We start from the raw sequence: 13,640 nt of genomic DNA, 5'->3' as shown, positions 1-13,640 counted from the left end.
TTAATAAAAGTTTATTATTTTTACTACTAAATATTAATACTAAATTCCTTATAGCATAAATACTACTACTCACCCTTCTCGCTTGCTCGTTATCGCTGTAGTCAACCGGCTGGCACGCGATGCTGTAGTCACCCCACCATCCTGACATTAAGTGCTGTCGATAAATAAAACAATATAATATTTTATATATAATATATAGTACATATATAAAAAAAAAAGAAAAAAGTATTTTCAACTATTTCTAACAGTTGTGTTAGGTGTGAGAAGAAATTGTTAGACATTGTTAGCAACCCCATTACTAACAATTTCCGATGATTGATACTTAGCAAGGAAATTATACTTAGAAAGGAAAACAAGATATCAGCCAACTAATGGAAAATGATAACCGTCGCCAATAAGCATAAACTATTGATACAACAAAGTATACTGTGTCGCCCATGACACTATTCATGCGTTATCATTACTGAGGACTAAGGTGTTATGCGTTTGTACTCGTAATTTCATTGCTATATTTCACCCTTCAAACCGAAACAACCATGCAAACACAACTAGTTCACGGCAGAAATACAAATGGGACAGAGGTACCCAATTGGATGACTTTGTACAAAGCCTCCCTCTAGTCATATAATTCAATAGACATGAACAGCACCGAAGACATTACAGAATACACTATTATGCCCACGATACCCCTTACATGTTACGTTGCTGAGAACTATAGTGTCGTATTCCTATACCCTGAAATTTTATATCCCATATTACATATATGCCATATCTCACATAGCAACAGCATAGCTGTTTTATGGCAGAAACATGAATGGGACAGAGGTACCCAAGCAGACGATTTTTGTATAAATAAACAAAGACATACAATAGACTAATCATACAAAAGTTCAAGTTCATAACATCCCTTTTTTTGTTATGAATTAAGTATTGAGATTTCTATCTAATCTGTGAGGTTAGATTATATAGATAGAGCACGAAGTATCAAAAACGTATAAACATTTAGTCAGCTAAATTGACATTTTGCTGATTTAATTCGATACATATTTTTTATTTATACAAAATTTTTATAGTGTTGCAAGTAATTGGATTAATAATATTCCAGTGTCGTCGATTTTTAAAATTTTTTATACCACTGAGGTGGCAAACAAACGGCCCACCTGAAGGTAAGCGGTTTTGAACGCCTGCAATTTGATTTGGAAACAAATTTTTCTGATGTAACATATATAATTATGTACGTATTCTTCACAAATTAATATACATGTCTTAAAAAGGCAGTCAATTTCAAATACTTTAAAATGAAAATTTATTTTACGTCTTTATTTTATATTACAAATCTTATGCAATCTTGGTCTTTTAAATGTAGTATATTTTATTTCAGTTTTATTTTTAAATTTAACCTTGCAGCATTGCAATTTCTCTCATACATTGAGTAAAAAATGTACATTGTGGTAACCCTATTTACGAGGGGGATAATGGATTGTTAAAAAAGGGGATTAGTAGCCCCATTGTTAGCAATACACCCTGTCAGGTCGACCTGCTTGCGGTTCCCCCTGGAAACTATCGTATTCTATTCCAAGTGAATTTATCACGATAGGCTAAATGACCTGTCTTTTCATTACCACCCATCATCCCTCTCTGGTGCCCCGCCAGCGTATTCCGTTAGCGCAGGTGTGGTTACCATTTCAATATCATTCCTTTAAAAAACCCTATTTACGAACAAGTGGATAAAAAAGTTGACATGTTTTTGGTGAAGCATTTATATGGTGACACTCTATCTATATAATCTAAGTCTATGAGATATTTCATCAGTGGACAATTAATGAGAGAAATGATGATGTTGATTAAAATATTCAAATCTATTCCCTTGGCCTTATTCATCTACGCTGATAGTTCGGGAACACGACAGCTGTTACGAAAACCGATAGCTGGTCAAGTGTGAACGTACTTCACGCATCGCGGGTTCCGCATGCTAATAGGAAAGTGATAATCTTGTGATTTCTGAGTTGTAATTTGATCTCGAGTTACGATGTAGGTAATATAATCGGCTGTGTACAATTTTAAGTTTTGTCTAACTTTTTTTGTTTGTAAATTGTCACTAGTTGGGTTTGTTGAAAGAGAACTTTTACGGTGATCTGTGTGTAATGAAGTACAAATAAATAAATACTCACCAGAGGGAGACTTTGTACAAAAGTCGTTTGCTTGGGTCCCATTCGTGTTTCAACTGTAAAGCAGTTGTGTTTGCATGGCTGTATTTCAGTTTAAAGAGTGGGATATGGCGTGAATTTACAGGGTACAGAGATATAACACCTGAGTCCTTAGGAATGGCAACGCATATGGGGTATCATGGGTGAAACAGTATACTCTGTTATGTCCATGGTATACTGTTCATGTCTATAGGCGACGGTTACCACTTTCCATCAGGTGGGCCGTCAGCTTGTTTGCCATTCTAAATTGTATAAAAAAATATTGGTATATGTCTATGTAATTATCATCATATTAGCCTTTACTTGTCCACTGTTGAACATAAGCTTCTTCTATGAGGGAGAGGTTGCCAGTACTTAATACGCTTGGCAAGCGGATTGGCAACCGCAGTTAGGCTTTGGAGATGTTTTAAGAGGGACTCCACTGTCCATTCATCGACTATTAAGTTCCCTTAATTGCCTCTTATGACACCCACGGATAAGAAAGAGGTGACCCATTCTATGTTCGGGATCACATGAAAATATATATGTATATAGACACAGTTAAAAAAAATCAATAAAATAAGTTTTAAAAATAATATTGGAAAATGTTAAGAGTTTTCCTTTTTTTTTTTGCAAATATCTAAAAGGAAGACGCTGGTCATATTTAAAATGTATTTTTATAGCCCGTGATCTACCAGTGATTCAGGCCAACTTCGAAAATAATGTACTAGCCTACGTTACTGATAATGCAGCTTTCTATAGATAAAATAATTTTAAAATTCGAATGAGTAGTTTCTGAATTTATCCATTATAAACAAAGTAACAAAAAATCAAATCATTCCTCGTTATAGTAATATTAGTATAGATTAGTTATATCCTGCGGCTTCGACCATGTGTAACAGTATGTAAAGCGTCCTATAATTTATTCAAATCCATTTAGTTTGCGTGAACGAGTAACAAATATATATCCGTCTCAAACATTCGTATTTATAATAGTGTTTACTTTCATGTTGGACTCAAGTTCAAGAACATTCATAACGAAGTACGCTAATCTCGTCGGATTTATTCGTAAATTTTCATAAACGACTAGACATTTTTAATTGTTTTTGATCGATTAATGCACTAAAATGTTCATCATCATCATCATCATTTCAGCCATTATCGGTCCACTGCTGGACATAAGTCTCCCCTATAGATTGCCACAAAGAATGGTCCTGAGCATTTCAGGTCGTCACTCCATCTAGCGGGGGTCGTCCTATACGGTGTTTACACGTACGCGCTCGCTATTCAAGAACATTTCTTCCCCATCGGTTGTCGGTTCTTCGAACTATGTGAGCAGCCCATTGCCGCTTCTGCTCACCTTGTTTATCCTTTCTTATCACTAAAATATTAATTATGCAAAAATATTTTTATTCAATTCTCAATGAAACTTTTGGATTTTAATAGCAAAAATGTGTATGAAAAATTTCGAACCAAAATATCGAAGTAGGTGCAAAGTTTTCAATGGTAAAGTTATATGCGGTGTATTCTATGATTAATGGTATTTTTTATGGAACACAATCTTAAAATGTAAATGTAATTTAAAAAATCATGTTTTAATTATTGTATCACATCAAAAAACTAGAAGATATCTTACTGAACTAGGTGTTATCTTGCGGAAGTCCATATTACAAAGGGCCTACCTTACCTAATTTCGGAGTCAAACGAAACACAAATTTGATGTTAAAATTACATAATACATGCTGTTTGGAAATATTAAAACTATTAAAATATTGTTCCTTTGGACTTTTACGATAGGATGTATGACGAACGAAATGTTAAACTCCATTTATTGGTCCGATTTTGGTATAAACAAAAACACGAAATTGAGTCCGAAATTTCGGAATTTCATTTCATGGTAGACCCGCTGGTTGTTTGATTACAATTATTTTGTTTAATTCCAGAATTAAACAAATAATCAAGAACAAGAAGTCTTTCTACTGTATAGTAAGCATGAATTCTACTATAAATTTGATCAACAAACTAAGATAGGCAAAATACATGCAATCTTACTACGCTACAACCTATTGTTGTAGCCTAATGTCACGGGTATCGGTTGAGTAAGTCGGCAAATGAGTTAACAACCCGCCTTGACATAGAAAATTATCTTAGTGCACCATTGTTTGCTATCAACACTGTGTTGACGTTTTTGATTGTTCGTATGTTGGTCTGTGCAAAAATTGTTAGGTAACTTTTAAAAGTAAAAGAAGAAATTTAATTAATTTTGTATTATACGTATTATTGTCTAATTAAATTGTAATTAAATTAAAGAACGTGTCCTATAAAAAAAAAACTGACTTCAATTGCGACCAAACCTGTTATTTTGAAGATTAAAAAATAAAGTACTAAACCCATTTTGATAAAACTTACTGTGGAACTAATCTATAAGTATATCCTTTCAAATAAAAAAAAATAATAATAATTGAGAATCATCTTTTTGAAGTCTGTTGAAAATTAAAGAAATATGTTGACTTTTTATCATTCTAATTTATGTCATTCTTTAAAGAGGAATAAAGAGTTTGCATTCACTCATTCATTCATTTATTACATACTAGCGGCCCATCCCGGCGTCGCACGGGTGGACATTTTTAACATACCCTTCACTGCTCTGCTCCTATTGATCGTAGCGTAATGAAAATATACCATAACCTGCCCAGAAGTATGATGAATAATTGTACCAAGTTTCGGTAAAATCCGTCGGGTAGTTTTTGTTTCTATAACGAACATACAGACAGACAAAAATTTTCCTGATTGCATTTTTGGCATCAGTATCGATCACTAATTATCACCTGATAGTTATTTTGGAAATATATTTCATGTACAGAATTGACTCTCTACAGATTTATTGTAAGTATAGATAATGTTTTATTTTATACTACTAAATATAGCAAACAAGCATATGGCCTTGATAGTAAGCAGTTACTGTAGCCTATGAGCAATATTAGGGGCGTTAATGTGAAAGTAGATGATTTAATCTGGACAATCGAAACAGTTTATACCCATTAAAATACCTACGTAACATAATTTGTTGACTAAAATTAACCTACATAAGGTTTATTTTAATTAGTGAATTAATTAACTAAATATTTTATTAGTATCGTCATATTTTTTGCATACCTAACTTATTCAATAGGGGGAAAGGGATTGTTAGTAATGGAGACTAAGAATCCCATTGCTAGCAATATACCCAACCAGGTCGACCTCCTCGCGGTTCCCCCTGGAAACTATCATGATTAATTCCTAATGAATTCATCATGATGGGCTAACTGGCCTGTTTTCATCCTCACCTATCACCCTGCACTGGTGCCCCGCCAGCGTATCCCGTTAGCGCAGGCGGGGTTACCATACCATTTTCATCCAATAAAAAAAAAAAACTTATTCAGTACTAATTATTTGATGGCAAGGGGAAATCATGGTGTTGTTCATATCTATAGTCCACAGTTACCAATTTAAACAAGTGGGCTATCAGTTTTTCCCATTTTAAGTTAAATTTAAACTATTTGGAGACTTTTGTAAAAGTCGTCTGCATAGGTAAGTCTGTTCTACTTGTCTTTGTACGACAGTGTTCGAGTTTTACAGAGATATAGTACTCCAGTCGGAAATGGCACCGCATGAAGGGTACAATGGCATATAATGGACGTAACAGTATAATGTATGATGTTTTTCCCATCCAAATATATTTAATGCAAATTTAAGGCAACTGTGAGTGTGGCTATTCGAGCTCCATCTTAAACCACGTCATCGCTTTCCATCAGATGAGATTGTGATCAATAGAAGGACCTTTTAATATAAAAAAAAATCTCTGATGACTGTCTATCGACAGTTACAGCTACCTATCAGGTCTGTAGTTTTTTTTTTCATTCTAAATTACACAGAAGTATTTTTGACTTATAGCATTACTGTTTTACTAAATACTTTTGTCTTATAACATTCATAACCAGAGGGAGACTTTGTACAAAAGTCGTTTGCTTAGATACCTCTGTCCCATTCGTATTTCAACTGTGAAGCAGTTGTATTTGGATGACTGTATTTCGGTTTGAAGGGTGGGATATGACAGTGAATTTACAGGGTACAGAGGAATAACATCTGAGTCATCAGGAATAGCAACACATGGTGGTGTATCATGGTACTGTTCATGTCTGTAGGCGACGGTTACCACTTTTCATCTGGTGGGTCGTCAGCTTGTTTGCCATTCTAAGTTGAATAAAAAAAAAAGTAATTAAAAAATTATACAAACCTCATAAAACATATAAGATGACAAGAGAACTTGTCCAGCGTTGTAAGCAACTAGTGTGTTTTGTATTTTGTATGGCTTTTTATTTGTCATCCATAGAGGGCCTATGACCATCACGATTGACAGGTAGACTATGACCATCGCCAGCGTAGGCAGCGGTGTATCGAACAGGAACCATCCTTGTACTCTTGGATCTGAAAAGAGAAATAGGTTTTAAATTATAGTAAATTAAATATGTCATACCCATTCCTTTTCTATGGGTGTCGTAAGAGGCGTCTAAGGGAACACAATGGTCGAGAGATAGACAGCGGCGTCCCTCCTAAGACATCACTAAAGTTGAACTGCAGTTGCCCATTTACAGCTCCCATGTAAGGCTTATGTTCAACAGTGGATGGTTAACGATTGATATCACATTGATAAATTACGGGCGAAACAGTATACTCTGTTATGTCCATGGTACTACTCATGTCTATAGGCGACGGTTACCACTTTCCATCAGGTGGGCCGTCAGCTTGTTTGCCATACTAAGTTGTATAAAAAAAAAAAATTAATAAAAAAAAACGAATCAGCTAATTGTCAAAAAGTTGCCTCATTTTCGAGACTCGACGCTTTATCTATATAATCTAAGAATGATATATACAATAAAGTATTACAAATATTATCATCATGAATTTGTTGGATTCCATTAAATTTGTGAGTGTCACCCACAATTAGAGAACACAGCTAAACAATACATATATTTTCGTTGGAGCGTTAATTATAGAGAATGAGAGAGAATTTAATGAATGCCAGATGTTTGAATGGAGGATACGGCTCTTGTTATGTCAAATAAGTGGCTTTCTAAGAAAACACGTCATTTTATGTACGAGAGAATTACAAAGAGGAAAGATGCGTTTGTTTGTTTGTAATGAATAATCTCAAAAACTATTCAAACGATTTTAAAATCTTTACCTACAGAAACTATATATAATCAGTGAGTTACACAGATGTTGTCATATGGTCCCGGCATAGAATGGGCCACCTCTTCCTTTTCCGTGGGTGTCGTAAGAAACGGCTAAGGTAAAGCGAGGGATGGGCAGTAGCATCCCTCTTAAAACATCTCTAAAATCTAATTGCGGTTGTCAACCCGCCTGTCAAGAGTGGGAACTACTGGCAAAACCACCCAAGGGGGAAGCTTATGTTCATATATTACGTTCATATATAGCTATGGACAGAGCACGACGGTACAGCGTATTGAATCTATATCGCTTATCAATTCCATCGAATGATTTCAAAAAGTAAAATTCTTAGGTCAAATGCAATAACTCTGCAATATATTTGAGATAGCCCTTTCACATAGATAATCATAAGGAACAGTTCTAAGTCCCTTATATTTTTTGAATAGTCAATTTTTATGATGCAAAGCATATAAGTGGCTTAGGACTGTTCCATATAGAAAAAAGCGCTTGTAATCGGTCGAGACTGTCTGGGAAGATCGAATCGTATTCGCATATATAAAATCACCACTCAAAGATCTTTGTATTTCATTTGTTTTTCTGTTAAACTTTAGTCCTTTAATAGATAGATACTGTTTATTGTTTCCTCCAAAATCAGCTAATAGTTCAATCATTTGTTATTTTATTTAGCATAAATGTAGTATACTTTGTATGAAATCTAGAAATAATTTATCTAGTCACGTAGGACATTTTTTATTTCTTACTCATGAATTAATGGAGACGGACATGGTATTAAAATATATTTGTATATAAATAGAATCGAATAAAGACTATTTTATTGGCCATAAAACAATTTAAAACGTAAAAAAGATACAACAATAATAAAAATGGCCGAAGGCTATCAGTAGCGGTATATACACATATAATTTACCAGAAGGTGACTTTGTACAAAAGTCGAATGCTTGGGTACCTCTGTCCCATTCGTGTTTCTACCGTGAAGCAGTTGTGTTTGCATGCTGTGTTTCAGTTTGAAGGATAGAATACGGCAGTGAATTTACAGGGTACAGAGGGTACATCTGAGTCCTCAGGAATGTGGGGCATCATGGGCGAAATAGTATAGTCTATTATGTCCATGGTACTGCTTATGTCTATAGGCAACGGTTACCACTTTCCATCAGGTGGGCCATCAGCTTGTTTGCCATTCTAAGTTGCAAAAAAAATTACAGTCATACTATTTGTAGTTTTAATTTATTAATTTGTTGATATTTATAGAGTCGATGCCTATCCATGGTATCATTGAACAACACACACAACCACAATGATTAATAAGAATAGAAAGTGTTTGTAATAACTGAGCTAGAATAAGAAAATCAATTATAGTTGGAGCAAGCATTCACGTAAGGCCCCATTCACATTGAAACATACCGCACGGAAAAAAGAAGATAATATTTTTAAAGGACAAATAATAATATATGCATGTATATATTGTTTTCTTCTGAATTTTTGGTTGAATGTGTGATCTAAATTGTTTCGGTTTGAAGGGTGGGATACGGCGTGAATTTACTGGGTACAGAGGAATAACACCTGAGTCCTCAGGAATGGCAACGCATGAGGAGTAATATGGGTGAAACAGTATACTCTGTTATGTCCATGGTACTGCTCATGTCTATAGGCGACGGTTACCACTTTCCATTAGGTGGACCGTCAGCTTGTTTGCCATTCTAAGTTGTTTAAAAAAAACTGTTTGTATGTATGGTTAGGCTAGGATTTATGGTAGAATTTATGATTTTTGTAAATGGGATATCATTTCTACTTAGCATGTATTTACTGTATAAGTACTGCGGCATTCAGTTTGTTATGCAACCTTTAGACTGTATATTAATATTATTAAATAAAATAAAATATGGCGGTCATTTACATAAAAAAATATATTATCGCTGTTTTAAACATCGTAACGTTCATTTATAAAAATTATCATCAAACGATATTCAGTGACAGAAAGTATACATCTAAACAACATCAGGTGAAATGTCCACGAACAATGCAGTATGCATCAGCAGTTGTTCGTTAGGTAACATTTATTTATTTATTTTCCAAAAAAAAACTTGCGGTGTGAACAGAACCTTTCCGGTGTAAATTATCCGATGACCACATTGCCGTTTCACGGTGAAAGTCACGTTACGATGTTATGCAATTGTAAGGTTTTTATCGCGGTTTTGAAGCTGTTTTTTTCATTCTATCGAGATTGGCGGCAAGTTCACGGTTTATCTCATAGAAAGTAGTAACTGTCGCGAGTGGACGTGAAATAGTACGAGTCTAGCCGTCTACACTAATATTATGAAGGGGAGAGATTTGATACTTGGTTTGTAATAGATAAATTCAAATACTATTTAGCCGATTTTAATAAGTCTTTTATTAAAAGAAAGCTATATTATCAGCGAGTAAAATAGGATAGCCTATATATATATATATATATATATATATATATATATATATATATATATATATATATAGATATTCCCCACAGAGGGTTGACATCATGCAGGCGGCCGGTCGTAAAATTAAAAGCTAAATCTTTTTGTAATATGGATAAAAACATATTACGCCGACCCCAAATAATAATTGGGACAAGGGTAGGAAGATGATGATGAAAATAGGCTATATATTATTTTTGAAAAAAAAAATAGAGATCTATAAAGAAAATTACAATAATATAATAAGAGGTATTCAAAATTTGCCTATAAATTACATATTTTAATGTTTTACCTAGTAGGTCAAATTCGAATAATTTATATAAAACTTTACATGTACATTATCAATTTCGATTTCGATTACTTTCAAAATAAAGCGGGATTTGTCTCGATTCGCGAGCGCTCAGTGGACTGAGGCGCGCAGCCAGGCTCGCGATCGCGTCACAGCCGTTCACGATTAAGAGTCCAAAATGGTCTTGAAACTAGTCGAGTTTTTCGACTTAATAACATGAAAGTTAAACCTGTAATTATTGCATTAAAATATAAAAAAAAAGAATAAAAACATCTCTAAAATTCTAACTGCGGTTGCCAATCCGCCTGTTAAGCGTGATAATTACTGGTAAAACGCCCTTTATGGGGAAGGTTTATGTTCAGCAGTGGACAGCTAACGGCTGAAATGATGATGTACTAATTTATCTTTTTTTTTATACAACTTAGAATGGCAAACAAGCTGACGGCTCACCTGATGGAAAGTGGTAACCGTCGCCTATAGACATGAGCAGTACCATGGACATAACAGAGTATACATGTTTTGCCCCATGCGTTGTCATTCCTGAGGACTCAGGTGTTATTCTTCTGTACCCAGTAAATTCACGCCATATCCCATCCTTCAAACCGAAACAGCCATGCAAACACAACTGCTTGACGGTAGAAACACGAATGGGACAGAGGTACCCAAGCAATCGACTTTTGTACAAAGTCTCCCTCTGGTAAAATACGGGTGAGTGCAATGACGGCTGGACTTATCCGTCATACTCGTGAATGGGTGTTACTTGTTGGTATAGGTCTGCTCATGTTTGCTTGTATATTTCTCATTGAATAATGTATATAAATAAAACGCAATGCTGATTATAGCCACATTTCTTATACAAATGTAAAATTATCTTGTACATAAATAAATTTAAAAGAGACGGAAACAGAGTAACTGTTAGTTTCTTGCGGGTTCTTTACAATAAACAACAACGTTTTAAACCCAGTGGTAGAATGTTAAAAAATGTTGTTATAAAGGAGATTGTAAACAAGTCTAATTGAGTAAAGATTATTTCTATTTTGTCAATTGACTTCAAAAAGAAGTAGTTTCTCAATTCGGCTGAATGGTTTTTTCAATGTTTGTGACGTCATAGGTCCGTCAGTTGTAAATTGATTTGAAAAATTCTTTTTTTATCCAAAAGAATAATCCTAAGTATATATTTACTGGGTACAGAGGAATAACATCTGAGTCCTCAGGAATGGCAACGCATGGGGGGAATCATGAGCGAAACAGTATACTCTGTTATGTCCATGGTACTGCTTATGTCTATAGGCGACGGTTACCACTTTCCATCAGTTGGGCCGTCAGCTTGTTTGCCATTCTAAGTTGTATAAAAAAAAATACAAATTGGTCTCATAGGAATTTTATCAAAATTTATTTAGTGGTTCAGTTTTTAAATCAAAATAACTGAATTTTACTATAATTGAGGTCGGTTTTTTGTAGACATACTCTTAATTCTATTCTATTTGGTATAAAAAAGTTAATTGATCTATAGAAAGGTAGGATGCTTGCGTAAGCATGCATTGCCCTTTGCTTGTATTTGACTCGAACGTGCTTTGCGAAATGGGAGCAACTTTTATACATTCATTGCATACAGCTGATGAATTATACTGATTAGTGTATCATAATTTCGTTATTAGTAACATAAATATATACCCTTGAGGGCATGTATTTACTTTCAAAATCAGACTGGGTCGGGCGACAATTTTTATTGCATAATAATAACATTTCGTTAGGACAAATGTATAAAATTATATATAAATTATATGTATAATTAATCACAACATGATTTAATTTATATAAAATTTAATACTGTATTTTTAAGAATACTAGCTGTAATTAAGGATTAAGTTTCCAAGTTGCAAATTCGGTCCAATATGAGCTATTGTAGGCAGTTAAGAATAAGAGCATTTAGATACCAGCTTGAATCCTTTAATTTAGTGCAGTAATGTACTATGATACCTGCCGATGATCCCAGGCTTACAAGCGATATTGAACACTTAAATCTGAGAAACATAAAGAGACAATCAGCCGCTGTACTTGTTCTTTTATGTATTATAGTAAAGCTTTTGATTCTTTGAAGCATGCAATGATTTGGATATCGCCTTAGAAATAAGGAATGAATGATAAATAAACAAGAAATAATAATAAATATTTATGTAAGAAGTACGAAGTACAGCAAATATCGAATTTAAAAGAAAAATGGGATATAGATGTGTAGAGAGGGGTATGCCAGAGTGATTTTTTATCTCGAAAATTACTGGTTTTTCAGTACTGCTACCGGAAAAATCTTCCGTAATCTAGATTGGTCTCATTGTAACACTAACATAAATAGAACGCTACTAACAAACTTACATTTTGCTGATGATTTAGTTTTATTTGCAAATACTTCTACAAATTTCCAAAATATGCTTTTAGTACTATCAATTGGAACCTAAACAGCCAGGTTGCTAATGAATACTAACAAAACGAAAGTTATAGTACTAAAAAAATACTATAATGCCATTAGAGAAATCGTTAAATAGTTAGGTCTTAATTGTGAATTTAAAATTGTATGTATGTGTACATACATGATTTGAACTATTTAGGCCAATTGCTATCAAACGCTGAGTAGATGTTGAAGGAAGTTTACGACAGAATAATAATACCTAGAAAAGGTATTGAAGGGAATGATGATAGATGAACTATTATATATTAAAATAATGGCTAAGATTTTGGAAATATGTATCCTACCCATGCTAATTAATATACGGAGGTCAGTCATGGGCTTTACGAGTAAAAGAATATCATCTCGAGAAATCAAATACTTGCCAATATTTGATGGAAAGAAGTATGATGAACATAAAAAGGAGTTATAGGAGCACTTATAAGAAAAGTTAATAAAGCTGAGCAGTATTATCTTATGAAAGACAAAGACAGAATATATATATATTTATATATATATATATATATATATATATATGTATATGTATATATATATGTATATGTGTATATATATATATATATATATATATATATATATATATATATATATATATATATATATATATATATATATATATAAAATTCTCGTGTCGCGGTGTTTGTTGCCAAACTCAAACCGAAACACAGCCATGCAAACACAACTGCTTCACGGTTGAAACACGAATAGGACAGAGGTACCCAAGCAATCGACTTTTGTCCAAAGTCTTTGAAAAATCATAAGAAAATTTAAAAAATTCGAGGCGAGCATCTAGTTTTTATGTTTTCTTGATATGCTTATCTTTATTATTCTCCTGTCAGTCATGTGCTTTTTAATTGCTCAAAAGTGAAAGGTGTTCCGAAAACATTAACTGACCTATTCAATAGTAGTTATAGCCACCGACACTTTTAGTACGAACGGCTAAGACGAGAGTAACACTGTAACCACAAACAGATTTTAATCTGCATTTGTAATTTAGTACCTAGAGAAAATGTCTTAAAGTC

At 33.7% G+C, this 13,640-nt stretch overlaps 1 protein-coding gene across 3 annotated transcripts in view; it reads right to left on the bottom strand.

The window, feature by feature from the left end:
- Positions 1-13,640, bottom strand: part of LOC113512778 (elongation of very long chain fatty acids protein 7-like) — an 88,900-nt gene that overhangs the window by 28,735 nt on the left and 46,525 nt on the right. For all 3 annotated transcript variants that reach the window (XM_052896114.1, XM_052896106.1, XM_052896112.1), the window contains exons 3-4: positions 6,463-6,653; positions 74-154 (exon numbers count right to left, since the gene is read on the bottom strand). In XM_052896114.1, coding sequence (XP_052752074.1) covers positions 74-154; positions 6,463-6,653 — 272 coding nt within the window. The remainder of the gene's footprint in view (positions 1-73; positions 155-6,462; positions 6,654-13,640) is intronic.

This window comes from Galleria mellonella, unplaced genomic scaffold (assembly GCF_026898425.1).
Source record: "Galleria mellonella isolate WM207_F2 unplaced genomic scaffold, CSIRO_AGI_GalMel_v1 utg117, whole genome shotgun sequence".
NCBI classification, from domain to species: domain Eukaryota; kingdom Metazoa; phylum Arthropoda; class Insecta; order Lepidoptera; family Pyralidae; genus Galleria; species Galleria mellonella.
The sequence above is the reverse complement of the archived record's forward strand: the minus strand, read 5'-3'. Positions and strand labels throughout refer to the sequence as shown.